The sequence below is a fragment of the Sapajus apella genome, unplaced genomic scaffold (genome assembly GCF_009761245.1).
Source record: "Sapajus apella isolate SASKATOON/1434 unplaced genomic scaffold, GSC_monkey_1.0 scaffold25, whole genome shotgun sequence".
Lineage (NCBI taxonomy): Eukaryota > Metazoa > Chordata > Mammalia > Primates > Cebidae > Sapajus > Sapajus apella.
Window position 1 is genome coordinate 7,496,531 of NW_022436965.1, and position 25,632 is coordinate 7,522,162.

The following is a 25,632-nucleotide window of genomic DNA, read 5'->3' on the forward strand; positions in this document are numbered from 1 at the left end:
GTGATTCACCCGCCTCGGCCTCCCAAAGTGCTGGGATTACAGGCATGAGCCACCGCGCCCGGCCACATTTTTTTTTCAAAGAGTTTTTGAGTTTTCTTTGTCCCCCTCTACTGTCCTCCCAAAAGGAGTCGTTGGACTTCCTCAGGACATAGAAATATGGCCAACATCCATGCGTGCCGGTGCTGTGCTAAAGTCTTTGCTCCTCTTATCTAACAACACTGTGAGCCAGATTAATATTACTACCTCCGGCTTAGAGATGAGAGGTGGCAGCCAGAGCAATTAGTAACCAGGTGGGACCCAAGGTCACCCAGCTACTGATACCTGGGCAGGGTTTGAACTGAACCTGTAAACATGTTCTGTTGCCTCTACGTTGAGGTTAGCATTTTAACCTAAGGAATTACAAAGGCTTTATTTTTGGGCATTTGTAGGTTATTGTGAATTTCTTCACTTTCAGGTTTCTTAGAGAAAACTCCAAAATAACTGTGGAATTAATTAATTTAAAACTGTGTCTTTCTGTGTCCCTGAAATTCTCACACATGGTACATTTTCAAAGAGCTGACATTTACAGTAATTGAGCTTCTTTGGTTCAATGCATGAGTGGTTCAGTGGTTCACTGGGCACCCTGGTTGAGGGAGGGGCAGGGTAACTAACTGTATTCACTTTCTATTGCTGCTGTAATAAATTACTGGAAACTTACTGGCTTAAAGCAACACAAATTTATGATCTTTTAGTTCTAGAAGTTTGAAAATCAAAGAATATTCTTTCTGGAAGTTCTAGAGGGGAAATCCATTCTCTTGAGTTTTCTAGCTTTCAGGAACTATCTGTATTCCTTTCACCATGTTAAGATATCCACAGGTTTCAGGATTAGAACGTGGACATGTTTGGAAGGCCATTATTCAGCCTCAGCACCAGCCATCGCAGTTTGTCGGGGACTAAGGTCACACCAGGACATGGGATTTTTAGTGCTAAAACCAAGAAAGTCCCCTGCAAACCTGGATAGCTGGTTCCCTAGAAGGGAGTCCCATTCCATGAAGATATTCTTACTAGGGGAAGTAGAGAGGGAAGATAAACACAAATAAGAAAGCTGTAAAGGGCGGGGCATGGTGGCTCACGCCTGTAATCCCAGCACTTTGGGAGGTTGGAGCAGGTGGACCACCTCAGGTCAGGAGTTCGAGACCAGCCTGGCCAACATGGTGAAACCCTGTCTCTACTAAAAATACAAAAAAATTGGCCTCGCATGGTGGCACACACCTGTAATCCCAGCTACATGAGAGGCCGAGGAGGGAGAATTGCTTGAACCTGAAAGGCAGAGGTTGCAGTGAGCCGAGATCACGCCACTGCACTCCAGCCTGGGCAACAAGAGAGAAACTCTTTCTCAAAAAAACAAAACAAAAAGCAACCTTTGACCTTTGAAAAAATTCCTCACACTGCAGCCTCAGCATGGCCACACCCTCACAAACAGGAATCTATGCTGAATACTCTGTCACCTGTTTTACCCGAGAAAAACAAAGCTATTTCCTAGATAAAGTCTATTTCAAAGCTTGAATTATCCCTAAGTAAAGAAGCCTATATGGTAAACTTGTACTCGGAAAGGTTAATAAAAGTGTAGAATAAAATAGGCGTGCAGTTAAAAATAGAGCCTGATTCCATGCAAATGACACAGACTTGATGCCCTAATGTGGAGCCAGGGTGGGTTTCTGCACCACGTGGCCTCCTGCTGTCTTCATTCGTTCCTCCTCACCTTCCATTCTATTGCCCACCCCACTCCACCCCCCCGCCCAGCTATATTTAGTACCACAGTCTGTGGGTTTCTGAAAGAATTCTCTTATGTGCTTTTGAGTTTCACTGAAGGGGAAACCTTGGTTTTGTGTCATATTTTTACATATATATTTAGTTCGTGTCATATTTTTACATATATATTTAGCTTTCCATTTCTGAAGAAATAAATACAAAAAAAAAAGCATTTTTCAACAATGGGTGAATTCCAAGAAGCCTGGAGCTTGATTTGGAAAAGATGGGGGATGGGAATCGGATAGGTTTTCTAGTGGAAAGGATTTGAACAGAGGCCACACTTCTGGAGTGACTCCTACAAGCAGGGGCATATGAGAGGTTCTCTTGGCCTGGTCTGGCAGAAGTGACAGTTATGGAAGGGAGGGTCATAAATCATTTCCCAGCTGTGAAGACAAAGGGATTCTAATTCTCCCAAGCTAGAGGTGGTGGAGCAAACAAGACCAGCAGCCATGAGGGAGCCACTGCGCCTCTCTGTGTTACTCCTGACGGCCAGTGCGGGGCTGCAAGTAGTGGCTGCAAGGAAATACAGGAACTAGAGGAAATTCCGGTGGGTGAGGGGCTCTGGGAAGCATTTGTTATTCTCTCTGGTGAGTTCAGACAGCCTGGGGCACCTGCTGTGAGGGTGGGCAGCTGGAGGGAGGTGCAGATGGTCCAGAAAACAGGATTCTGTCTCCAGCAGAGCTGCTCAGGGTTTGCAGGTCTGCTCTGTGCCTGTCTGTTTAGGGACCTCAGCCTGATCCCTATATGCATGCATGCCCAGCCGCCCCTTCTGCTGGTCAGCCACTGCCACCGAGTCTGGGTCGAAGAACATACCAGATGTGTGTACTCCATCATCCCCTTGGATAATTCAGGTGCCCTCATGTACCTTCTGCAATTGACTGTTTCCCCTAAAAAACCCTGTTCCTGTCATGTTATCTCCTCCACTTTCTCTGCAGCCTTACCTTCTACTTACCCACATCTCTCTTTCTAGCATGTGGATCTTTTCTTCATTATCTGCAAAATCTCATATCTTCATGCCTTTGTACATGCTGCACCCTCTTCCAGAAATGCCTTCTACCACTTCCTATTTCCTTTGTCTTCCTAGCAAACTTCCATTCAGGGTCAAACTTTAAATACCCAAGACAAAAGTCATGTAAGTATTGGGAAATCTAGCTGCCATCATGAGTCATAGACACAGGCCTAGGAAGATGTCTTTCACTCTGAAGATAAAACTGTGGCCTCATAGTCTCACTGGCTCCACAGTGCATGAGGGCAGGGAGAGGGCATTGTGCTGGTGTACCCTCATTCTCTGCCTAGAGGTCTAAGGACAATTGTTGGTAGATGGCTGGCCTAGGCATGGCTGGCTGGCTGGAGGCAAAGACAGTTGCTCCCTGGGGAGAAGAAATACATAACTACCCTGTATTTATTTTGGGCCTCAGCCCACTCAGCTAACAGTTCCAAGGGATGGCATGGTGGGCTCCCATGATCCCACCTATGGATCACACTTTGGGGACCATACTACCCTTTCAGACTTACTTCAGACCCAAGTAGAAATCTTACTTGAAAACAGTCTTAAGGCTTAGGCTGAACAACTTGAAGAGGGAGGGCCAGCCTGGTAGGATCATCTGTTTCACCCTCCCTAGTGAAGGTGATCACCAGCTCCCTGCCTCCCAAAACTATCCGGACTGGAACGGAAGGACCTGGGACTAGAGAACCAAATCGAATAAACACTCACCTTAGGGTCGAGGATCCTATGTTCAAACCCCACTTCAAATTCCAAAAGCCACTTCTTGTCTGTGTGATCTTGGGCAAAACTGCTTAATGACTCTGAACCTTGGCCTCCTTATTTGGAAAACAGTGATTATATCACCTAACAACTCACAGAGTTGCTGTGAAATTTAACAAGAGAAAATACAGACCAAGTACCTAACACTGCGCCTAACACAGAGCAGACCACCAGTAAATGGGGAGTAAGTTAATTCCTTGGTTTGGCACTCAAAACCCTCCTCATTTGGCCGAATTCTTCCCAGCTAGCCTCCCCGCCTCAGTTTTGCAAAGGTGCTCCAGGCTGTGTGGGGGAGGGTGAGACACTCTTGTTGACAATGGATGAAAGTAGTATCGTTGCTCTTCAAAGCCAAGAAGGCTTAAGCAGGGCCTAGAGACTTCATTCCTGACTCAGTTCATCTGCTCACCTGCTTTGTCCCCCTGGAATGAGTATCTTCCTTCTGCTTTAAAATCGAGGTTTTACTATTATTTAAGTATGACAAGGCCAACAGATCAGGAGATGGCTGCCATTGAAAAGAAAGCTGTTATAGTCCCAGATCCCAAGAGGACAGGGCACACCAAGCCATAGGGGGCCAGCAAGGAGGCTCCAGGGTCAGTCAGAAGGCAGAGGGAGTGGGGAGACAAGGGCAAAAGACGTTATTGTGGTTCTGAGAAGGACAGGCTCACCTTTGCCTAGTTTGAATAAATTCAGCAGCCTCTGGGGCTTAGGGGATCTCCCTAGTTGTTTGGTTCCTAGCCCTGGGGAGATGAGGGCAGGGAAATAGAGGCCCTGAGTGGGAGACACTTAGTGAAGGAGGTTGAGGGCGTGGTTAGTCTGAATGGTTGGTTTGCATTTGAAAAGTGTGCTGGTGGACCAGTTATCTACTATCTCCAGGAACTGGCTAGAGGGATAATTCCTTCCTTCAAGCTTCAGTAAGTCCCCACAGGTCAAACATCAAAATACAGAAACTAAAAAGATAGGCGGGGCGTGGTGGCTCAGGTCTGTAATCCCAGCACTTTGGGGGGCCAAAGCGGGCTGATCATTCAGTCAGGAGATCGAAACCCCGGCGAAACCATCCTGGCTAACACAGTAAAACCCCGTCTCTAAAAAAAAATCAGCTGGGCCTGGTGGCGTGTGCCTGTAATCCCAGCTACTCAGGAGGCCGAGGCAGGAGAATTGCCTGAACCCAGGAGGCGGAGGTTGTGGTGAGCCGAGATCGCGCCATTGCACTCCAGCCTGGGTAACAAGAGCAAAACTCTGACTCAAAAAATAAATAAATAAATAAATAAATAAATAATAGTAAAAGAAATAATAAAATAAAAATACATAGTTAATAACACTTTCATCTCTGCTGTTGTTTCTAGCTTGTCTAATCTGTTCCAGGAAGGCTTCCTAGGCCACCCCATCCCACTGGGGTGACTCCCTCCCTGAAGTCCTATAGCATTTAATGTCTCTGCTTTTCATTTTGGTATCTTATTATCTCAGCAAAGTGTGCACTGTGGCCCCGATCAAAATCCTAGGCTCCTTGGAGATGGGATTTGTGTCTTTTACTTCTCTATGTCCCGTATAGCAACTGGCACAGAGCCTTCAACATAATAAGCACTTATTAAATTTTTGTTAGAGAACACTCAAGGTTCAGTTTAGTAGGCCACAGGGATGATCTCTTAGAGTTTTTTCTTAGGTCCTACGCAGGAAAACCCCTGCTAAGAGGCACTCAATGCTTGGTTTCTTCCTTTACCATCCAGCACTTGGTCTTCCTAAAATTTAGAATGTTTACAAATCCAGACAATCTTTGTGAAATTCACAAACAAGGAAAATACAGGCAGCTCCAGCTGTGGCATTTCTAATTGCAGCTGAAAAGGAAAAATAGAGTTAGTGTTGATGCTCTGACCACAGTGTTTCTTCCATTAACTCCCTAGAAGGAAGGAGTAGATGGCACAGGTCAGCCAGCTTCACTGAGTACCCAGGAGGATATGTGTGTCTCATGAATTTTTATTATCGGGCAAATCACTCATGTCATTTCTGTCCTTGGCTGGACATCCAAGCATCCAGCACAGGCTATCAGGAAGGGAGATTTACCTGGTTCCAAGTGGCCTGGAATGAGCCGTGACACATGGTGGACCCTCAGGGTCCTGAGGACAGGATGTGGCAATGCCCATAGGGTTCTCCTCCATGAACACAAAAGCAAAGATGGTGACCAAACACAGAGCAGGTCTTACTTGCATGTCCAATGTTAGAGTAATTTGGCTTCTTCTTTGGGGCAGAACTGATGGACAAAAATAGACCTTATTTTGGGAGACCTGGCATGAAATTAAATTCCAGGGCCCTAGCTACAGCTTTGCCAATGGGCTGGCTTTCTACTGATGTGCAGAAATGCCCTTGTCGTGCAAGTTGGAGGTGGTGGTGGAGTGGAGAAGGCAGGAGAGCCTCTTTTGTGGGTATTCTAACATGGTAGGGGCTGCTCCACCTGTCTTCAATCCATTGCTATTTAAAATATAATCTGCAGACCTGCAGCATTGGTCTCATTTGGGAGCTTGCCAGAAATGCCAAATCTCAGGCAAGCCTGGGACTAGGGTGAAAGATGGCCCCCTCTAGTGCAAAATGTAAGGAGGTGCCCCCAAACTCAGTAACCAAGATAAACAATATTTTGGCTGAGCGTGGTGGCTCACACCTGTAATCTCAGCACTTTGGGAGGCCAAGGCAGGTGGATTGCCTGAGGTCAGCAGTTCATGACCAGCCTGGCCAACATGGTGAAACCCTGTCTCTACTAAAAATACAAAAAAAATTAGCCAGGTGTAGTTGCAGGTGCCTATAATCCCAGCTACTCAGGAGGCTGAGGCAGGAGAATAGCTTGAACCTGGGAGGCAGAGGTTGCAGTGAGCCAAGATCACACCATTGCACTCCAGTATGGGTAACAAGAACAAAACTCCATCTCAAAACTAAATTAAAATAAAAAGATAAACAATATCTTAAAATATCAAAGTCACTGCAAAAAATCCATGATAAACAAAATATCAGCATTTTAAATACAGGCAAGATCTGACTCAGCACTTGAACAATCATGCCCTACTTACCTCATGCTAATCTTTTTTTTTTTTTTTGAGACGGAGTTTTCGCTCTTGTTACCCAGGCTGGAGTGCAATGGCGCGATCTCGGCTCACCGCAACCTCCGCCTCCTGGGTTCAGGCAATTCTCCTGCCTCAGCCTCCTCAGTAGCTGGGATTACAGGCACGCGCCACCATACCCAGCTGATTTTTTGTATTTTTAGTAGAGACGGGGTTTCACCATGTTGACCAGGATGGTCTCGATCTCTTGACCTCGTGATCCACCCGCCTCGGCCTCCCAAAGTGCTGGGATTACAGGCTTGAGCCACCGCGCCCGGCTTTACCTCATGCTAATCTTGACTCTGATCTCAGGTTCCACCTCAGACCTACAGAATCAGAATCTATATTCTAAAAAGACCCCCAGAGGATTCATATGTACGTCAAAGTTTAAGAAGTACAGATTTAGGCAACACAGCTCACACTAACCAAAATCTTAGAATCTAGACAGCAGCAAAGATGGAACAGTATGAGCAGAAGCATCTGACCCCTCCGGCTTGCTTGCCACTGCCTGTGTTTGTACGCCACCACCTTAAAATTATAGTGTTCTATAATTTACCATGAACATTTCAAAGACTTTTTGTTTTGAGATAATTATATATTTGCAGTAAGTTGCAAGATTAATACCAAGAGATCCCATGTACTCTTCTCCCAGTTTCCTCCAGTGGTTGCTGTCGGCTGCTGTAACAAAATACCTTAGACTGGGTAGTTTATAAATAACATAAACTTATTGCTCACACTTCTGGAGGCTGGCAAGTCCAAGATAAAGGCCCTGGCAGATGTGGTGCCTGCTCTGTGTTCTCACAAGGCAGAAGGGTGAATGGGCTCCCCCAGCCCGCTTTTATAAGGGCCATAATTCCATCCACAAGGGTTCCACCCTCGTGACCTAGTCACCTCCCAAAGGCCCCACTTCTTAATAGCAACATGTTGGAAATTAGGTTTCAACATATGAATTTTGGAGGGACAGACATTCAGACCAATTTTCTGTAACTGTAGAATATCAAAATGAGGACACTGACATTGGTATAAGGTGTATGTATAGTTTATATATGGTATCTTATCAAATGGGTAGATTTATAGAACCAACGAAAGTAAGCTATACAACTAGCTCATTACCACAAAGATCTTCCACAAGCTACAGCTCTAAAGTCATACCCACCCCTTTCCCTGCCCTACCATCCCTGAGCCCTGGAAAGCTCTAACCTTCATAACATCTTTTACCTTTTTTTTTTTTTTTTTTTTTTTAAGAGACAGAGGTCTCGCTGTGTTGCCCATGTTGGTCATAAACTCCCAGGCTCAAGGGATCCTTCTGCCTCAGCCTCCAAAAATATTGGGATTATAGACATGAGCCACAACACCTAGACTTTTAACAACTTTTTGACCATGTTATATAAATGAAATCATACAATGAGCAAACTTTTGAGATTGCCTTTTCTTCACTCAGCATAGTGAACTAAAGAGCCATCCAAATTGTTGCACATATCAATAATTTGTTCCTTTTTTATTTTTTGAGACAAGAGTCTCTCTCATTGTGTCACCCAGGCTGGAGTGCAGTGGTGCCATCTTGGCTCACTGCAACCTCCACCTCCCAGGTTTAAGCAATCCTCCTGCCTCAGTCTCCCAAGTAGCTGGGATTACAAGCGTGTACCACCACGCCCAGCTACTTTTTGTATTTTTAGTAGAGACAGGGTTTCATGTTGGCCAGGCTGGTGTCAAACTCCTGACCTCAAGTGATCCACCTGTCTCTGCCTTCCAAAGTGCTGGGATTACAGACACAAGTCAATGTGCCTGGCCAACTTGTTCTTTTTGATTTCTGAGTAGTGTAGGTGTACCACATTTTGGTTAACCATTTACTTATCATAGGACATTTGGCTTGTTTCCTGTATTTGATCATTACAAATAAAGCTGCTATGAACTATTCTAACCCCTATGACTTTCCATGTACATTTTAGAATTCTGCCACTATTTATATTTTTAAAGATCTTGCTATGATTTTGATGGGAAGTACACTAAATTTATATATCATTTTTGGGGAGAATTAGCACCTTGACTGTGTTCAGTCTTCTAGTACATAACATGGTATATCTCTTCATTTTTTTGTTGTTGTTCCTAACCACTAGACTATGGCATCCAACTCAATAGGAGCATAATCACCCAAATAAATTCAGGACTGGCAGCATCTTCTACGACTTGCTGTGGCACTGAATTCAAATATATGTTCTGTTCCTGTGTTCACAGAGGCAACATAGATATAGTGTACATGAGAATAAAGGGTTGAAGGCATCCTTGAAAAGGACTCTCAGTTAAGATTTAAAATGCATAAGTCTACATTTATTTAGATCTTCTTTTATTTCTTTCATCAGCATCTCGTAGTTTGTAGCATACAAGCCCTGTATATGTTTTATTATATGTATACCTAAGTATTTCACTTGCTTGCTTAAGATTTGCTTTGTATTTTTATTTTGATTTTCACTTGTTTGTTGCCAGCATATGGAAATACAATTTATTTTCTTATGTTGATCTTGTAACTTATGACGTTGCTGAACTCATTTATTAGTTTCTGGAGTTTCCTTGTAGATTTCTTTTCTTTTTTTTTGAGATGGAGTTTTGCTCTTGTTGCCCAGGCTGGAATGCAATGACGCAATCTTGGCTCACTGCAAACTCCACCTCCAGGGTTCAAGAGATTCTCCTACTTCAGGCTCCTAAGTAGCTGAGATTATAGGCATGTGCCACCACGCCCAGCTAATTTTGTATATTTAGTAGAGATGGGTTTCTCCATGTTGGTCAGGCTGGTCTCAAGCTCCCGACCTCAGGTGATCTGCTCACCTCGGCCTCCCAAAGTACTGGGATTACAGGCATAAGCCACCATGCTTGGCCAATTTCTTGGGATTTCAAAGTAGATCATCAAGTCATGTACAAATAGAGACAGGTTTTTTATTTTCTTTTGTTTATCTATATGCCTTTTATTTCTTTTCTTGCTTTATGGTGTGCACTAGAACTTCTGGTTGAATAACAGCAGTGAGAGCAAACGTTGTTCTTTGTTCTTGATTTTAGGGAAAAAGCATTCAATCTTTCACCACTAAGTATGATGTTAGTTGTAGGTTTTTGCAGCTGCTCTTTATCAAGGCGAGAAAGTTTCTTTCTATTCCTGCTTTACTGAGAGTTTTTGTCATGAATGAATGTTGAATTTTGTCAAATGCTTTTTCTGCATCAATTGATAGGATCATGAGAATTTTCTTTAGCCTGCTGGTGGATTGCATTGAATGACTTTTCAAATACTGAAAAAACAGCCTTGCATCCCTGGAATATATACCACTTAGTCACAGTGTATAATTCTTTCTCTATATAGCTGGATTCTATTTGCTAACATTTGCTAAGGATCTTTGAGCATACAATCATAAAGGATATTGGTCTGTAGTTTCTTCTTTGTACTATCTTTGCCTGGTTTGATATCCGGGTAACACTGGCTTTATAAAATGAATTGAAAAGTGTTCCTTCCTTTTCTACTTTCTAGAACAGTTCATGTAGACTTGGTTTTAGTTCTTTAAATGTTTGGTGGAATTTTGCAGTAAAACCACCTACCCCTATGCACTTTTACTTTCATAATTTGATTTAATCCTCATAACAACTTTGCAAAGAAAGCATTTTACAGAAACAGTTTCCAGGTCCTGTGGACTGGACTGGGGGCATAGTGAGGTCAATGAGGTGGCAGGGGAAGAAGTGCAGAGCAGGAAGATGTTGGGCAGGGCAGGCACGCTAGACATTGTGTAGGGTAGAGCTGGGTTTGAATGAAGTGCTTGGCAAGTGAAGAGTTAGGAGAAGGCACTATTTGGAGGACAGGGAGAGCAAAGAAGGTCTGGCTTATTGCAGCAGAGGGTCTGTGACTGCCAAGAGCCAGATAGGAACGACCCCAAGGAGGACTGGAATGTGAAGGTCCAAGAGAAACGGAGAGCCTGTGGAATTTCCTCAAATATCAGAAGAGCTTTCTTAAAGGCCTTTAATTTGGCCTCCGAATAAGATCTGAAAACAAGTGAAGTACTACAACTCTTTTAAAAAGCAAATGTGGGGCCGGGCCCGGTGGCTCACCCCTGTAATCCTAGCACTTTGGGAGGCTGAGGGGGGCAGATCACCTGAGGTCAGAAGTTCAAGACCACTCTGGCCAACAGGTTGAAACCCCATCCCTACTACAAATTTAAAAATTAGCTGGGCATGGTGGCACATGTCTGTAATCCCAACTACTTGGAAGGCTGAGACATGAGAATCGCTTGCACCCAGGAGGCAGAAGTTGCAGTGAGTTGAGATCATGCCATTTCACTCCAGCCTGGGCAACAGAGCGAGACTCTGTCAAAAAAAAATGCAAATGTAACATATTAAAATCCTAATAATGCCAAATGCTGGTAAAAATTTGGAGCAACAGAAAGTCTCATTTATTCCTGGTGGGAATATAAAATGGCACAAACCTTTTGGAAGACAATTTGACAGCTTCTTAAAAAGCTAAGCATAATCTTACCATATGATTCATATGGCTCCTGTGTAGATTCCCCAGCTTATATCTACACAAAAACCTGCACGTGAATGTCATATCAGCTTTATTTATCATCACTAAAAACTGGAAGCAGCCAAGATGTCCTTTGGTAGACGAATGGATAAACTGAGGTACTTCCAGACAATAGAATATCATTTAGTGATTCAAAGAAATGAGCTGTCGAGCCATGAAAAGACATGGAGGAACTTTAAATGCATACTGCTTAGTGAAAAGAGCAAGTCCAAAGAGGCTACATACTATTTGATTCCAACCATATGGCGTTTTGGAAACGTCAAATCTATAGAAATAGTAAACAGACCCATGGTTGCCAGGGGTTTGGAAAAAGAGGAGGCATGAATGGGTGGAACATTGACTTTTTAGGGAGATGAAAATACTGGGTATGATACTATAATGAGGGATACAATTATCAAAACCCACAGAACTCAACAACACAGAGTGAATCAACATAAACTATGGACTATAGTGAATAATGTGTTAATACTGATGTGTCAGGTATATCAAGTGTGCCACACTAGTGCAAGATTATTAATATAATGGAGGGAACTGCATGGAGGGAGGTGAAAAGGTGGAGGGGTCTAAATATATGGAACTCTATGTACAATCTCCTCAATTATTCTGTAAATCTAAAACGGTGTTAAAAATAGCTCATTTTTTTTTTTTTAATCTAAGAAATTTCACATTGCAAGAAAAGCAGTCAAGTGCCGTGGCTCATGCCTGTAATCCCAGCACTTTGGGAGGCCAAGGCGGTAAGATCACTTGAGGTCGAGAGTTCAAGACCAGCCTGGCCAATGTGTGAAAACTGCCTCTACTAAAAATATAAAATTAGCCAAGTTTGGTAGCACATGCCTGTAATCCCAGCTATTTGGGAGACTGAGGCATGAGAATTGCTTGAACCCAGGAGGGGGAGATTGCAGTGAGCTGAGATTGCGCCACTGCACTCCAACCTAAGTGAAAGAGTGAGACTTTGTCTCAAAAAAAGAAAGAAAAAGAAGCAAATATGGTGAGAACTTTTTCAAGTGTTAAGAAACAAGCACAGAAATCTGGAAACTTGCTTGTAAACTACACAACCAGCCTTGCTGCCCAGGCCCCTTCCACTTAAAAATTCCCTCGCTGTAAACTCCATGCCCGAATTTTCCTCAGTGCTACAAGCTCAGGCCCTGTGCTATTTTTTTTTTTTTAAGACAGCACTCACTCTGTCGCCCAGGCTGGAGTGCAGTGATGTGATTTCGGCTCACTGCAACCTCTGCCGTGGATTCAAGTGATTCTCCTGCCTCAGCTTCCCGAGTAGCTGGGATTACAGGCAGCTGCCACCACACCCAGCTAATTTTTGTGGTTTTTTGTTGTTGTTGTTGTTGTTGTTGGTTTTCATTTTCTCTCTCTCTTTTTTTTTTTTTTTTTTAATAAGGCTCCCACTATGTGGGAGGGGATTCCAGAGAGCTGGAAATCCCTAATTTTTGTATTTTTAGTAGAGACAGGTTTCACCATCTTGGCCAGGCTTATCTTGAACTCCTGATCTCGTGATCCACCTGCCTCAGCCTCCCAAAGTGCTGTGATTACAGGCGTGAGCCACTGTGTCTAGCCCCTGTTGACATTCTTAAAATGAACTGTTTTGGAAGTAATATGGAGCCAGATTTTTCAGCCCCTTCCCAGTTTGCCAAAATTTATCACAAAAATGAAATTGGGCTTGTCTGATAAATTTGAAAAAGCAATATTGCATAACTTCTAAAGGATAAAAGGCTTTTATCTGTCCACATTTTTTGTCTCAACCAACTCAAAGGTGGTGGCCTTCTGGGTTGACTGCTAATTCTCTGTAATTATGTACAAGACCCTTTAAATTTGTTTTGCTGGTTTTTCTCTTCTGAATAATTAGATGAGGCAATCAGCACATCTTTCATATTATAAGGAGACTTAAAAAAAAAAAAAAAACCAACAACACTACGCCACGTTGTAATTTCTGCAAGTGACAATAGCGGTAAATTCCAATCTATAACTTTAATGGCTGCTAATGAGGTGCTTGTTTTAAACCCCTCTAAGCTAGGCTGTCTCCTCCCACAGAGAACCTTTAAAACAGGATGAATCCCCTTGAATTCTAAATCCTTTTGCTTTGGGGGCTGAAATCTGGTTCCTTAACCTTTTGAATCACCAACGTTTGCTTTGAAAGTTGACACTTTCTATTCAAATGGCAAGAGAGTTGGGAAATAAACCTCAGCATTACAGAGCTGAGCGTATTGATTTCAATTATCGCCTTGAATCCATGCCTTTCCTCTTTTTAATGTGTGGGTTTCTTCTCTTAATTAGAAAGAGCCAGGGATTACCTGCACAAAACTGGAAGGTTTATTGTGATCGGCGGGATTGTCTCCCCTGTCCACGACTCCTATGGAAAACAGGTGGGTTCCTTCCTGTGCCCTCTCCTCCTTCAAGCCCCTTCTCCGTGGCCTGATAGCTCCCGGCAGAAAAACTGCCCCACTGCTGTCTCTGCTAAGATTCCTGGAAACACAAAATGCCCAGGTTCATGCGCCCATCCTGCTTCCCATCTCAGCTGAAGCAGCGCTGGAAGGACCAGCTGTTCATGACCATAGACCCACTCACAGATGGGTCAGGACTCACTGACAGAGAAGCAGGAACACCCACTGGGTGTGGCTTGGTATGGTGGATGCCAGGTTGGCAGCTGGTTATGGGTTGAGCTGCACTGGGCAAGTCTTTTCAGGATTTTAGGAGAAAACGACCTATGCCTCTTATAATGTGATTTAAAATTCATTTCCTTGCCCATCCCTCTGTGCCATATGCCCCGGCAAATCTAGGAGCTCGACCAGACATTCCCCCTTTCTCCCACAGATGCACCTTGGTGGGCTCTGGGGAAACACCTAACCAGCCAGACTGAGCCATAAGACAAGGCCACATTTGCTGATTTAAGTCTCGTCTCCGCAGGGCACACAGGGGCTGCTTCACAAATGGAGGCTCACCTATCGACCCCGTTGGGGTGGTATACACCACACGCCTTTTGTGCATTTCCTTTCCCCACCACCATGCCAGGCCTGCCTGTGTGGCAAACGCACAAGTAAAGGGGTCACATCCCTCATTCCCTCTCACCACTAAAAAATGGCTGCACTTTAACAATGGGTGGGATTGGGCTGGCATCCCAAGGACATTGTGGGGAATGGAGGGAGTCTCCTAACAATTGCTCTGTTGCTTCCCAGGGCCTCGTGTCAAGCCGGCACCGTCTCATCATGTGTCAGCTGGCTGTCCAGAATTCCGACTGGATCAGGTAGGAGCAGCCTGAAAATGCCAGAGGCAGGTGCCCCCGAGACTCACTGGGAGTGGGGTGGGAAAAAGAAGAATTCCAGTGACAATTTGGATCCTGAAAGGATGCGGAGGCAGGGGCAAGATATTAGCCTTGTGGAGGCAATAAGTAGACCTCCAGGGATATCCCAACCTATGACTTGATTTTTGAACCAAACTACGAGGCCCGTGAAAGTAAAAAAAGAGCTTGGCGCGGTGGCTCACGCCTGTAATCCCAGCACTTTGGGAGGCTGAGGCGGGTGGATCACAAGATAAGGAGCCAGCTTGGCCAATATGGTGAAACCCCATCTCTACTAAAAATACAAAAAGTAGCCGGGCATGGTGGCGGGTACCTGTAGTCCCAGCTACTCAGGAGGCTGAGGCAGGAGAATTGCCTGAACTTAGGGGGCAGAGGTTGCAGTGAGCCGAGATTGTGCCATTGCCTTCCAGCCTGGGTGACAGAGTGAGATTTCATCTCAAAAAAAGAAAGTAAAGGAGGAGCTTTAATGTTTCATCTGCTTTGGCATCTCTGAGTCCTGGTGTGATTCTTGGAGCTTCTTGAAGTATCACTGGGTTTTGGGTGAGGCATGACCAGAAAATCAGAAATGCCTCTCACTTTCATTCCCGCTAACTTCCATGAACCCTCACTACCTTTCAGGGAATGTTCTCTGGCCTTGGCAATTTCCCATTCCCGAACTCAGGCTCCCTAAGGGCCCTACACTGGCCCCAGGAGAGAGGTGCAGGTGGCCCTTAATGGCAGCGACACGAAATCACACCTGGTGGGTGGCTTTCCTGCTCACTGCCTTTCTGGCCAGACGTGCTAAGGCACCTCCACCCCCCTCCGCTGAGCTTGCAGTGTAATTAAAGCAAGCTTCCACTAATTATGCTAATGATGCTCCCCAAAGTTCCTACCGTTATAATTTGCATGAGAAGATGATGTTTTAAAAAAATAATGGCATGCCATTTGTGCTGTAATTTCCGGCTATGGAAAAATAAGCAGCACCTAGAGGTTTCCATGAAAGAGGGGAGGTGATGGGTTGCTGACTTCAGAATGAGGGATGCAGAGAGTTCGCCCGGGAAGAGTGGGGTGGGCGGGAATGAGAGCCGTGAAGGGAAGCGACAATAACAATTCAGCAGTGATCCTTGCCATTTGTGCGCAGTGATTTGTGTGAGAAGCACATGCCCTTTATATTTTCACATCCCCTTAAAGACAAAGCTTAGGGAGAGAGACAGCTGCTTTTTCTCAGGTAAGAAAGACCCGGAGAAATCAAAGGGCTTGAGCAATGATACATTCATACATCCATAGGCAAGAAAGGATTAGAAACGAGGCCTCTTAACGTTGTAACTGTTGATCTTCTGGAGATGCTGGGATCCGGTGAGGAAATCACAGGGCAGGAGACTGTTACTGCTTGGCTGTATTTAGAAGATTCCAGAATAATTCTCTCATTCATTCAACAACTGTCTACTGAGTGCCTGCCACCTTCCCTGGGCTGCTCTGGAAAAATTAGAATCCTGGGAATTGAGATCGCTAGGGAGTCTAAGAGCTGCCTCTAGATGTGGGGGTTGGCTGGCGTAGGGCGCCTAACACTGGGAGCCCATTCAGCCAGATGAAGTGTTTGCCCATCCCCGGCACAGGGCCTGGTTAGGGATCTAGGGGCCGACAGGCTCCAGGCAAATGGCAAGCTGACTCTCTAAGGGTTTTTAGCTAGTGGGATCTCATCTCTGGGCACTTTAGGTATGTGTATGTGGTGGGGTGGTGGGATAGGGTGGTGGGGTTAAGGGGATGCACAACTGCTAAGAAGATGTTTGGGAAGGCTGTGCATGGGGGCTCATGCCTGTAATCCCAGCATTTTGGGAGGCCGAGGTGGGTGGATCACCTGAGGTCAGGAGTTTGAGACCAGCCTGGCCAACGTGGTGAAACCCCGTCTCTACTAAAAACACAAAAATTAGCTGGACATGGTGGCATGTGCCTGTAATTCCAGCTACTCAGGAGGCTGAAGTAGGAGAATCACTTGAACCCAGGAGGTGGAGGTTGCAGTGAGCTGAGATCACGCCACTGCACTTCAGCCTGGGCAACAGAGTGAGACTCTGTCTAAGAAAAGAAAAGAAAAGAAAAGAAAGAAAGAAAGAAAAAAAGTTTGAGAAATATCCCAGTTTAGCAGCTCATTATGTTGGCAATTAATCCCCAGTGCCCCAATGCTGCCTCAGTCTGGGGCTGAATCCCTGCTCACTTTACAAGCAGTATCCTGGAGGGATTGGCCATTACTGAGTCCACACCCTCTCATCTGACAGCCATGCCTCACCTCCACATCCACAAGGCACTTCACTGCACAGGGAGACAGTCAGGGCTGATTCTCGAGGGCTTGCAGCCTGGCAAGGATAACCTTAGCCACCACTTGACAAAGGCCTGGCTCAGTTAATCCTTCTCACAATCCTCAAGGGTCCAAAGGAGGGTTTATTTTGTAGGTAACAATGAGAGGAAGACTCTGTACTGAGCATTGTGCATATAAAACGTACTGAGCCTTTCTAACAAAACCATAAGCTTGTATACTGTTGTCATTCCCATTTTACAGATGGGGAAGATGAGGCACTGGGAGATCACATAACTTTCCCAAAGCCACACGATTGCAAAGAGCTGAGGCTAGAATTAAACCCAAGCCGAAGGGCACCAGCATCTCTTCTCATAAGCCTATCCCATGCTCCTCTCATTTTACAGAGGAGGAAACTGAAGCTCAGAAAAGTGCTTCACACCCAGGTTTTATCTGATTCAAGATCTAAGTACATAGTATGGCCAGGTCTGCCAAGCTTCCTGAGCTATGATTTTTGGAAGGAAACAATAAGGAAAGAGTATGAGGGCTGGGCACGGCGGCTCTCACCTGAAATCCCAGCACTTTGGGAGGCCAAGGTGGGTGGATCACCTGAAGTCAGGAGTTCAAGACCAGCCTGGCAACATGGTGAAACCCCATCCCTACGAAAAATACAAAAATTAGTTGGGCGTGGCGGTGGGCGCCTACAATCCCAGCTACTCAGGAGGCTGAGGCAGGTGAATCATTTGAACCCAGGAGGCAGAGGTTGCAGTGAGCCAAGATTGTGCCATTGCACTTCAGCCCGGGGGACAAGAGGGAGACTTAATCTAAAAAAAAAAAAAAAAGGAGTATGAGAACAGAAACCAAGGGAAACTTCTCTCTGATGACATTAGGGTGGACCCTTGGGAGTGCTACCAGGACACCTGGCAGACGACCTGCAGCGTGTTGGAACACCACCGGGACCTCATGAAGGTGAGTTGGGCTGAGGCTGGGGGTGTGTGGATCACCGGGGTGCAGGGGAGGGGTTAGACCCACAGAAGCCAGGCAGAGAGAGGAGAGGGTGCTGCTAGCCTACTGACCTGCTTTCAGCCTCTATTTCTCTGTCTGTTGCAAGAGACCAGCCTGTGAACGGAATGAAGGACAATGAATTAGGAACCCCAAGTAGCACCAGGGGCTGCTCCCTGTCGTCTACCCTCTCTCTTGGCCTCCCATTTGGGGCGTTGCTTCTGGGTATGATGGTCAGCTTTCATCAGCTGGGAGCACGTTCAAGGTGGGATTAAGATCACAGCGACAGGACTTCAGAAATTGAGGGAGGAGGAGACTAGGCAATGAAAGGCAGGAGAAGAGAGGAGCACTTAGGGGAGATACAAGCAGCTGAGCCCCCTGCCTGCCTGCGGGGGCCCCACTGGCCCCCTTACTCCAGGACAGGCTGTGTGACTGAGGCACGTCACACCTGCCAGTCATTGCACCCCATTACCACTCATTCCTCCTCACAAGAGCCCCAGGGGTGGACAGTATCTGATGCCTGATTTATTAGTGGGTAAAAGGAAGCAGAGAGGAGTCCACATACCTGAGGACACACAGTGAGTGTTTGGTGAGCACAAATAGGTGAGAGCTTCTGTATTCCCCACTGGGGCCTGGAGCCTGTAGCTGGGCTGTGGAGACCTTAGGGCTGGTTGCCAGGTTAGAATGGGCTCCACACCAGCCAGCAGCACTGGCCAGAGTGTGCAGAAAGCACCCTTCCCAGATCAATGCCAACCCATCAACTCCACAGTGACAGGACGAAAAGCAATGCCACCGATGGCGAGAAGCCTGACCAAGACAGCAAACAGTAAATTATGCTTGCCTCCATGGACTGCGGCGGAGCCCTCCCCAGCCCCAGATAGCAGTCCACATGGCACTGTCCTCCTGCAGGGAGAGCCCCTGCCCCATCTGTGTCCCTGCTGCCAGAGGGCCTGTCACCATCTTCTTCCTGGGGAGCAGCCCCTGACCACCCCACACTCCACCAGCTGCACAGCCAGGCTTTATCTGAACAGATATGGAGCTTCAGAGCTCTGTCCTGGGGAGCCAAGGACAAGTGAGGTAGAGAGGACCAGCCGGCTAGTCTCCATCTGTTGTTTTCTGTCCCCTGGAATTGAAGAAAACTGATCTCCCTTCCCATTTGGCTTTCAGAATCCTTCTCACACATCCTGGCCCTCTGGTCCCCTTCAAAGGAGACTGACTCAAGGCCACACTGACTTGCTCCTCTGTGCTGGTCTCCACAATAGCAGTAATGAAAGACACCCCATCTCACTTTGTAAGAGTGTATCAGTCAGGATAGGCAAAGGTATGCTGTGGTGACAAACATCCCTAAAACCTCAGTGACTTCACACAAGTCTATTTCTCACACTACATGTCATCTGGGGAGTCCCTGTAGAGCTGTGCTCTTTCTGGTCACATAGAAGCCTCAGGCTCCATGACAGAAGGGAGGAATGGGGACCCTGTAGGAATTCCTCAGTGCCAGCCATACTGGCCAGAGAGCCTGGCTGTCATTTGCTGTCTAAATGCCAGGCTTCCTGAATGCTCCCTGTGTTATTCATGCCCAGGGTATGAGTCTGGGCCACAGAAGCTCCGCCAGGAGCCCCAGCTGTTGCAGTGATGGGCAGAGGCTGGTAGAGAATGTAGGTCATGGCTGGCCCCCTGCCTTGGAGTGAGAGCTTGGAGCTGCTTCCTAAGAATTCTCAGCCTTCAAACTGCTAGGAAGCATGAGGCCGGTGTCCCTGGCATGGAGAGCAGACATGCCACAGAGATAGATGCGTGACTTAACAGGTGACTCGGGGCGACTATCCAATGTCAAGGCCTCTGAAAACACAGGAGCCCATAGGGGCTGATGAAGGCAGGATCAGGGAAAGCAGCCAGCCATTTTCTGCTTCTCTGAGATAGAATAAGTCCAATGGGACCCACAGGGCAGCAAGAGGAAGAAGCCCCTCAGCTACCAGACCAGTCAGGAAACGGGAATGTGGTGTTTTCTTTTCTGGTGGTAAAATAATACTAAATGGAAGCAGACCACCCCTTCCGTCGCACCAGCCACAGCTGGGCAAAGAAGCCCATCAAGCAGGTGTCAAGATCCCATGGTGCCCGCCCCAGCTGGCTGCCAGATGTGGTTGGATGTGACCTCCTCCTATCAGGAGCCTTACCAAGGTGACAGGTTGCCCCACAAGACAAATGCCTCCCCTTCTGGGGCTCAGAGGACTCACACACTGTTCTGCCCACAGGATGGCCTGTGGAAGAGGTGCCCAGAGCATCACCCCAGCCTTGGGCCTGGGGGTCCCCTGGCAGCAGAACCCAAATCCAGAAAGGGTGGCGTGCAGGAGTGGGTGGTGGGTACCCGAGCTGCTGGCTTTTGGGAACGAAGAAACCTTGAATAAGCAGTGGCCCTTGTGAAGCTGAACAGATCGGAAGTTGGTCCTTGTTTCTCTGTTGCCCAACAGCTACTCTCCCCGTCCCCTCGGACCAGTAGGGTAACTTCGGGGTCAGCTGTGAGGAATGCTGCCTTATCAGCTCTGTGCTTTCTGCAGCACTGGCGAGGAGTAGCCGGCAGATAACTCAGAACAATGGATAATACACACAGAATTTCCGTTTGGCTGTGGCATGTGTATTCCCACTGAGCAGGCAAGAGAATGCTCAGAACCCACCCACCCCGCTTCCCGCAGCACAAACGCACCCTGTGCTGCCTGGCACCGCTCTCCCTCTTGCTTGGCTGTGTTACTGACAGCTCTGGCCTGAAGAGGCCGCAGGTGGTGATCGTGCCTTGTGTTTGTATGACCTTTCCCAAGCTTACAGAGCCCTTTTGCAGACATGATCTCATTTGAGCCCCAAGAAGCAGTCGGGGAGGGCAGATATTCATGTTACACAGAAGGTTCCAGCATTGCCTGCTGCCGACGGAGCTCCTGCCATGTGTCAGGCACTCCATAGGCACTTTGCATATGCTTGCTAGTGTGATTCTACCACAGCTGAAAAAGGCAACCATATGATTAGACTCCTGAATCGAGGCTCAGGAGCGATGAAGTAACCAGCCAAGGTCATGTAGCTAGAAGGAGGTAGAGCCCGAATTTGGACCCAGGACCCCTCATAATAAATACCACATCTCATGCTTTTTCCCATGGAGCTGCTCTGTCTCCTGCCAGCCTAGTGACTACGTGATGCAGCTGGGTCCGGAACCCATCCCCAGGGCTCTTCCTTGGCTCTGGGTGGCCTCCCCATGATAGACAAGCAGATGACCATTTGGAGATAACTTTGAAATGATTCTCAAAGTCACGTGGCTAATAACACTCTTCTCCCTCTCCCTAGAGGGTGACTGGCTGCATCCTCTCCAATGTCAACACACCTTCCATGACGCCTGTGATAGGACAGCCACAGAACGAGACCCCCCAACCCATTTACCAGAACAGCAACATGACCAACAAGCCCACTGCAGGTAGGAAAACATTGATGTGTGGGTCTCAAACCTCAGAATCATGTGGAGGGCTTGTTAAAATAGTGATTGATGGGACCCACCCAGAACTTGATTCAGTGGGTCTGGGAAAGAGGACTTGTATTTTTAATAAGGTGCTGCTGATGCTGCTAGTCCAGGGACAATACTTCGAGAACCCTGAGTATCAAGCATCAGAGCAAACCAGTCACAATCAGAGAGAAGCGGGTGGTGGTGTGCACTCTTCTGCATTTAAATATAAACATAGAGCCCGGCCTGGTGGCTCATGCCTGTAATCCCAGCACTTTGGAAGGCTGAGGTGGGTGGGTGGCTTACGCCTAGGAGTTCGAGACCAGCCTGGGTAACATGACGAAATCCCACCTCTACCAAATAATAATAATAACAAAAATTAACTGGGCATGGTGGCTCACACCTGTAGTCCCAGATACTCAGAAGGCTGAGGTGGGAGGATCTCTGGAGTCCAGGAAGTAGAGGTCACAGGGAGTGGGGGATTGTGCCACTGCACTCCAGCCTGGGAGACAGAGTGAGACCCTGTCACAAAAAATACACAAATTTTAGGCCAGGCGTGGCGGCTCACGCCTGTAATCCCAGCACTTTGGGAGGCCAAGGTGGGCAGATCACAAGGTCAGGAGATTGAGACCATCCTGGCCGACATTGTGAAATCCCGTCACTGCTAAAATTACCAAAAAAAAAAAAAAAAAATTAGCCAGGTGTGTGGTGTGTGCCTATAGTCCCAGCTACTCGAGAGGCTGAGACAGGAGAATCGCGTGAACCCAGGAGGTAGAGATTGCAGTGAGCTGAGATTGTACCACTGCTCCAGCCTGGGCGACAGAGCAAGACTCTGTCTCAAAAAAACAAAAAAACAAAAAAACCCATAAATTTTAAGAAATAATTGCCCTAACTGGGAATTAAATACACAAAATGGAACATTTTTCTCTGCCTCTTCCAGGGAGGTTGAGGATCTTGCCCAAGGTCACACAGTGAGGAAGAAGCAGGCCGTGAGTCACACCCAGGCAGTCTGCACCCAGAATCCCCACACTCTTAGCCACCAATAATCCAGTGACAGAGCACCAGCACATACCCCAAACCTAGGACTATATGCCCAAATGATGCTCGTGCTTTATCTGCGTTCTTATTTAATGCAGTAATACTGTGATACAGACATTATGTTCCCATTTCAAATAGAAAACAGATTCAGAGAAGAAAAGTGATTGGCCGATTTGTCACACAGCTCAAAAGCAGCAGAGCTGGAATTCATATTCAATACTGTCAGGCTCCAAGGTCCATGCTCTAAAATTTTCTTCCAAGCCAACTCCAAGAAACAGATTCTGATATTACTCTTCAAGCCTAGAGACCATAAGCTATTATATTATTGGTCTGTTATAAACAGGGTAATTCACAAAGAAGAGTCAGAATTTCACAGTTTGCATACAGCTCCATGTTGAGGGCTCAGAAAAATTTTCTGGATTAGAGCCTAGAGGGAGAATTGAAAACCAGATCCCTCTCAGCCAAATAAGATGTCTAATGATTCTAAAGACCATCTGCGTGGGAAGGAACGCCTTAGCCCAGAAGAAATGGTTCCAAGCATGTACTTTGCTGAGTCTCCTTGGATGTGGGTGTAACTGTCCAGAGGGAGGAGTAGCTAAGGATAGGCTTGGGACAAACCTGGGGAAGAAATGCTCATGATATAGAAAATGAAAGAAGCCAGTAGCCTATATGCCCTTTAATTAGAAAATCTGATCCAATTTACGTAGACATGCCAGCATAATACACATTTAAAACGTGAAAGAAAATAAATAATATACCAACAGGTTAGCAGTAGTTATCTCTTGGGTTGGAATTATGGGTGCTTTAAGTTTTCCTCTTTATATATTTCCCTCTTTTATGTTTTCTAAGTTTTCAACAATGAAATAAACATAACCAGAAAATGGCTTCCAGTCGAGGGCTCACAATGTGTGTGCCTCAGACTGTGAGTGAGAAGAAGGAACTTGTGCTGTCATATTTCTGTTCTCTCTCTCTACCTTCCTGCTGCCTCCTTCTCCCACCCCTGCCCTCTCCACGCACCCTGATGTTTACAGCGGCCCCAATGCCGGGCCGACATGAGTGCCAGTTGTGAGTGGTTCTCTCCCTCTGTCCCTGTCTGACTTGCTCTCTTCCATAGCCAAGATCTTGGGGAAGGTGGGAGAAAGCCTCAGCCGGATCTGCTGTGTCCGCCCGCCGGTGGAGCGTTTCACCTTCGTAGGTGAGGAACCAAGGACCTTGATTCCCAGTCCTGTCTCTTTTCTGTCTCTCCTCCCTTCATTCCTTCGGCAAAGAGCCTCAAGCACATTCCCCTCACCTCAAATCCCCGTGACTGTGTGTATGCACACGTGTGCACACCGTGTTCCCCCATACAGGTGTTGCACAGACATCGAAGGCTCAGTCTTTCCCATCTTCCTGTAGGCCCTTGCCACATTCCACCATGTGAAAAAGTTCTGCACCCCCAGTGTGCTTGTTCTTTAAACCAGGGAGTCCCTAGAGTGAGCCGGCCACATCTTGTGACTCCAAAAGCCATCTCGCTAGGTTGTAAGGTTGTTGCTCTTGTGGCCAGCCTCCCTCCCAAGATCTTGGGGAAGAAAGAGAAAGCACTCAGCATGAGTGTGCGTGTTCGTCACTGGCTCCCCAGCCAGGCTGCCTCATTCTGAAAGTCCCAGCCATGTGAAGTGCCGCTCCTGGAGCAGAAGAGCTTCCTGTTCATTTTACGCCTGACTGTGCTCCCCATTCAGTCTCCTTGGGTGTCACCTGTGCAGGGTGGCACATCACCCCCCTACTTGCCCTCACCCACCCCATCCCAATAACTCCTGCTGAGGCCCTCGGACAGATTGAGTGTTGGGGACCAGGAAGCCGGTTCCCTAACGCCCTTCCTTCCTTCTTTCCTCCTTAGATGAGAATGCCAATCTGGGCACGGTGATGCGGTATGAAGAGATCGGTGAGTGGGACTGTGAACGTGGGGAAATGGGACGTTTGGAGCCGCTGCCTTCATGGCAGGAAACATGGGGAGCAGAGAGGCTTGAAAGCCTGGGGGGTGTTTTGCAGCAGGGTCTCCTCTCGGAAGAGGGATGGCTTCCAGGCTAAGATTGCATTCGTAGTTAGCTCCCTTTAATATCTCCTAACTGGACTCCAGCCAGCTCCCAAGGGACAGGACTGGGGTGATTTTTCCTTCAGACCCTCCCCTCCCTTTTGTAAAAGACACGAAAGTTGAGCTTTGGCACCAGCTGGAGAGACCCTTCTTTTGAGCACATACACTGCACACAAATGAGGCAGAAGAGCCCCCGCCCCCCACCTTCTCCTCATTCAGTGCTTGAAGACGGTGAAGTAGAGAGGGGACTGAAAGCCGCCTCCACACCTCCTTCGCAGCCTTGGGCAGAGTTAAGGCACTCCACTGTCTGTGTGACGGCTGCCTGCCAAACCCAATACCAGAGCAGGCCAGGGCGGGCCTGAGCCAGTGGAGGGTGCTTACACAGCTGTCAGGGTGGGAAGGAGTTGATGACCCCTACAAGCAAGCTGAGAAGCAGACAGGAACACTGAAATCTTCCCAGGGTTTCAGAATGGGTGAGAGAGGCAAGTGGGAGACACATGTGTCTGAAGCTGGGGAAAGGACAGGGAGACATCAGAATAGAGCTGGGGCTGGCACAGGTACCAGGGGACAAGAAGGGTCAGTGACATCAGGAATGCCTGGAGCTCTAGGGTGAGGCAGCCTGGTGTCCACACCCTCAATCTTAAATATCCAGCTGAAAAGATCCTCCAACCATATGCTCCTGGTACTTTCCTGTCCAAGGTCTGGAAGTTAGGGCTCCCGCTGCTATCCTGAGAGACGGGGGTTGTCCTGAGCACCTGGTTCTTCCTGCAGACCCAGCAGATGCAATGTCATTTCAAGGGGTTTCTATGGGTCTCATCCTCTCATCTGAGGTGCAGTGGTGTCCCTCAATCAGCTCAGTTGGTTTCCTACAACCATTTGTAAAGTCTTCAGGATTTTTTTTCTTTTTAGATGGAGTTTTGCTCTTGTTGCCCAGGCTGGAGTGCAATGGCACAATCTCAGCCCACTGCAACTTCCACCTCCTGGGTTCGAGCGATTCTCCTGCCTCAGCCTCCTGAGTAACTGGGATTACAGGCATGCACCACCACGCCTGGCTAATTTTGTGTTTCTAGTAGAGACAGGGTTTCTCCATGTTGGTCTCCAACTCCTGACCTCAAGTGATCCACCTGCCTTAGCCTCCCAAAGTGCTGAGATTACAGGTGTGAGCCATGCACCTGGCCAGTTTTCAGGAATTGTGTGAACCAGTTTTAAATATAGCCATTAATAAAAATTAAGTTGCATTATCTTAAAATTAAAAAATTAAAAACAAAAGGAATGA

At 47.0% G+C, this 25,632-nt stretch overlaps 1 protein-coding gene and 1 long non-coding RNA gene across 2 annotated transcripts in view; one reads left to right on the forward strand and one right to left on the reverse strand.

Moving 5' to 3' along the window:
- The window catches only part of NMNAT2 (nicotinamide nucleotide adenylyltransferase 2), a 172,465-nt gene that overhangs the window by 113,095 nt on the left and 33,738 nt on the right, over positions 1-25,632 (forward strand). Inside the window, exons 2-7 of the mRNA XM_032291188.1 lie at positions 13,481-13,569; positions 14,380-14,447; positions 17,661-17,739; positions 21,097-21,223; positions 23,400-23,480; positions 24,162-24,206. Coding sequence (XP_032147079.1) covers positions 13,481-13,569; positions 14,380-14,447; positions 17,661-17,739; positions 21,097-21,223; positions 23,400-23,480; positions 24,162-24,206 — 489 coding nt within the window. The remainder of the gene's footprint in view (positions 1-13,480; positions 13,570-14,379; positions 14,448-17,660; positions 17,740-21,096; positions 21,224-23,399; positions 23,481-24,161; positions 24,207-25,632) is intronic.
- Positions 9,135-25,632, reverse strand: part of LOC116560021 — an 18,593-nt gene continuing 2,095 nt past the window's right edge. The window contains exons 2-3 of the long non-coding RNA XR_004272746.1: positions 24,661-25,181; positions 9,135-9,146 (exon numbers count right to left, since the gene is read on the reverse strand). This is a non-coding gene — a long non-coding RNA (uncharacterized LOC116560021). The remainder of the gene's footprint in view (positions 9,147-24,660; positions 25,182-25,632) is intronic.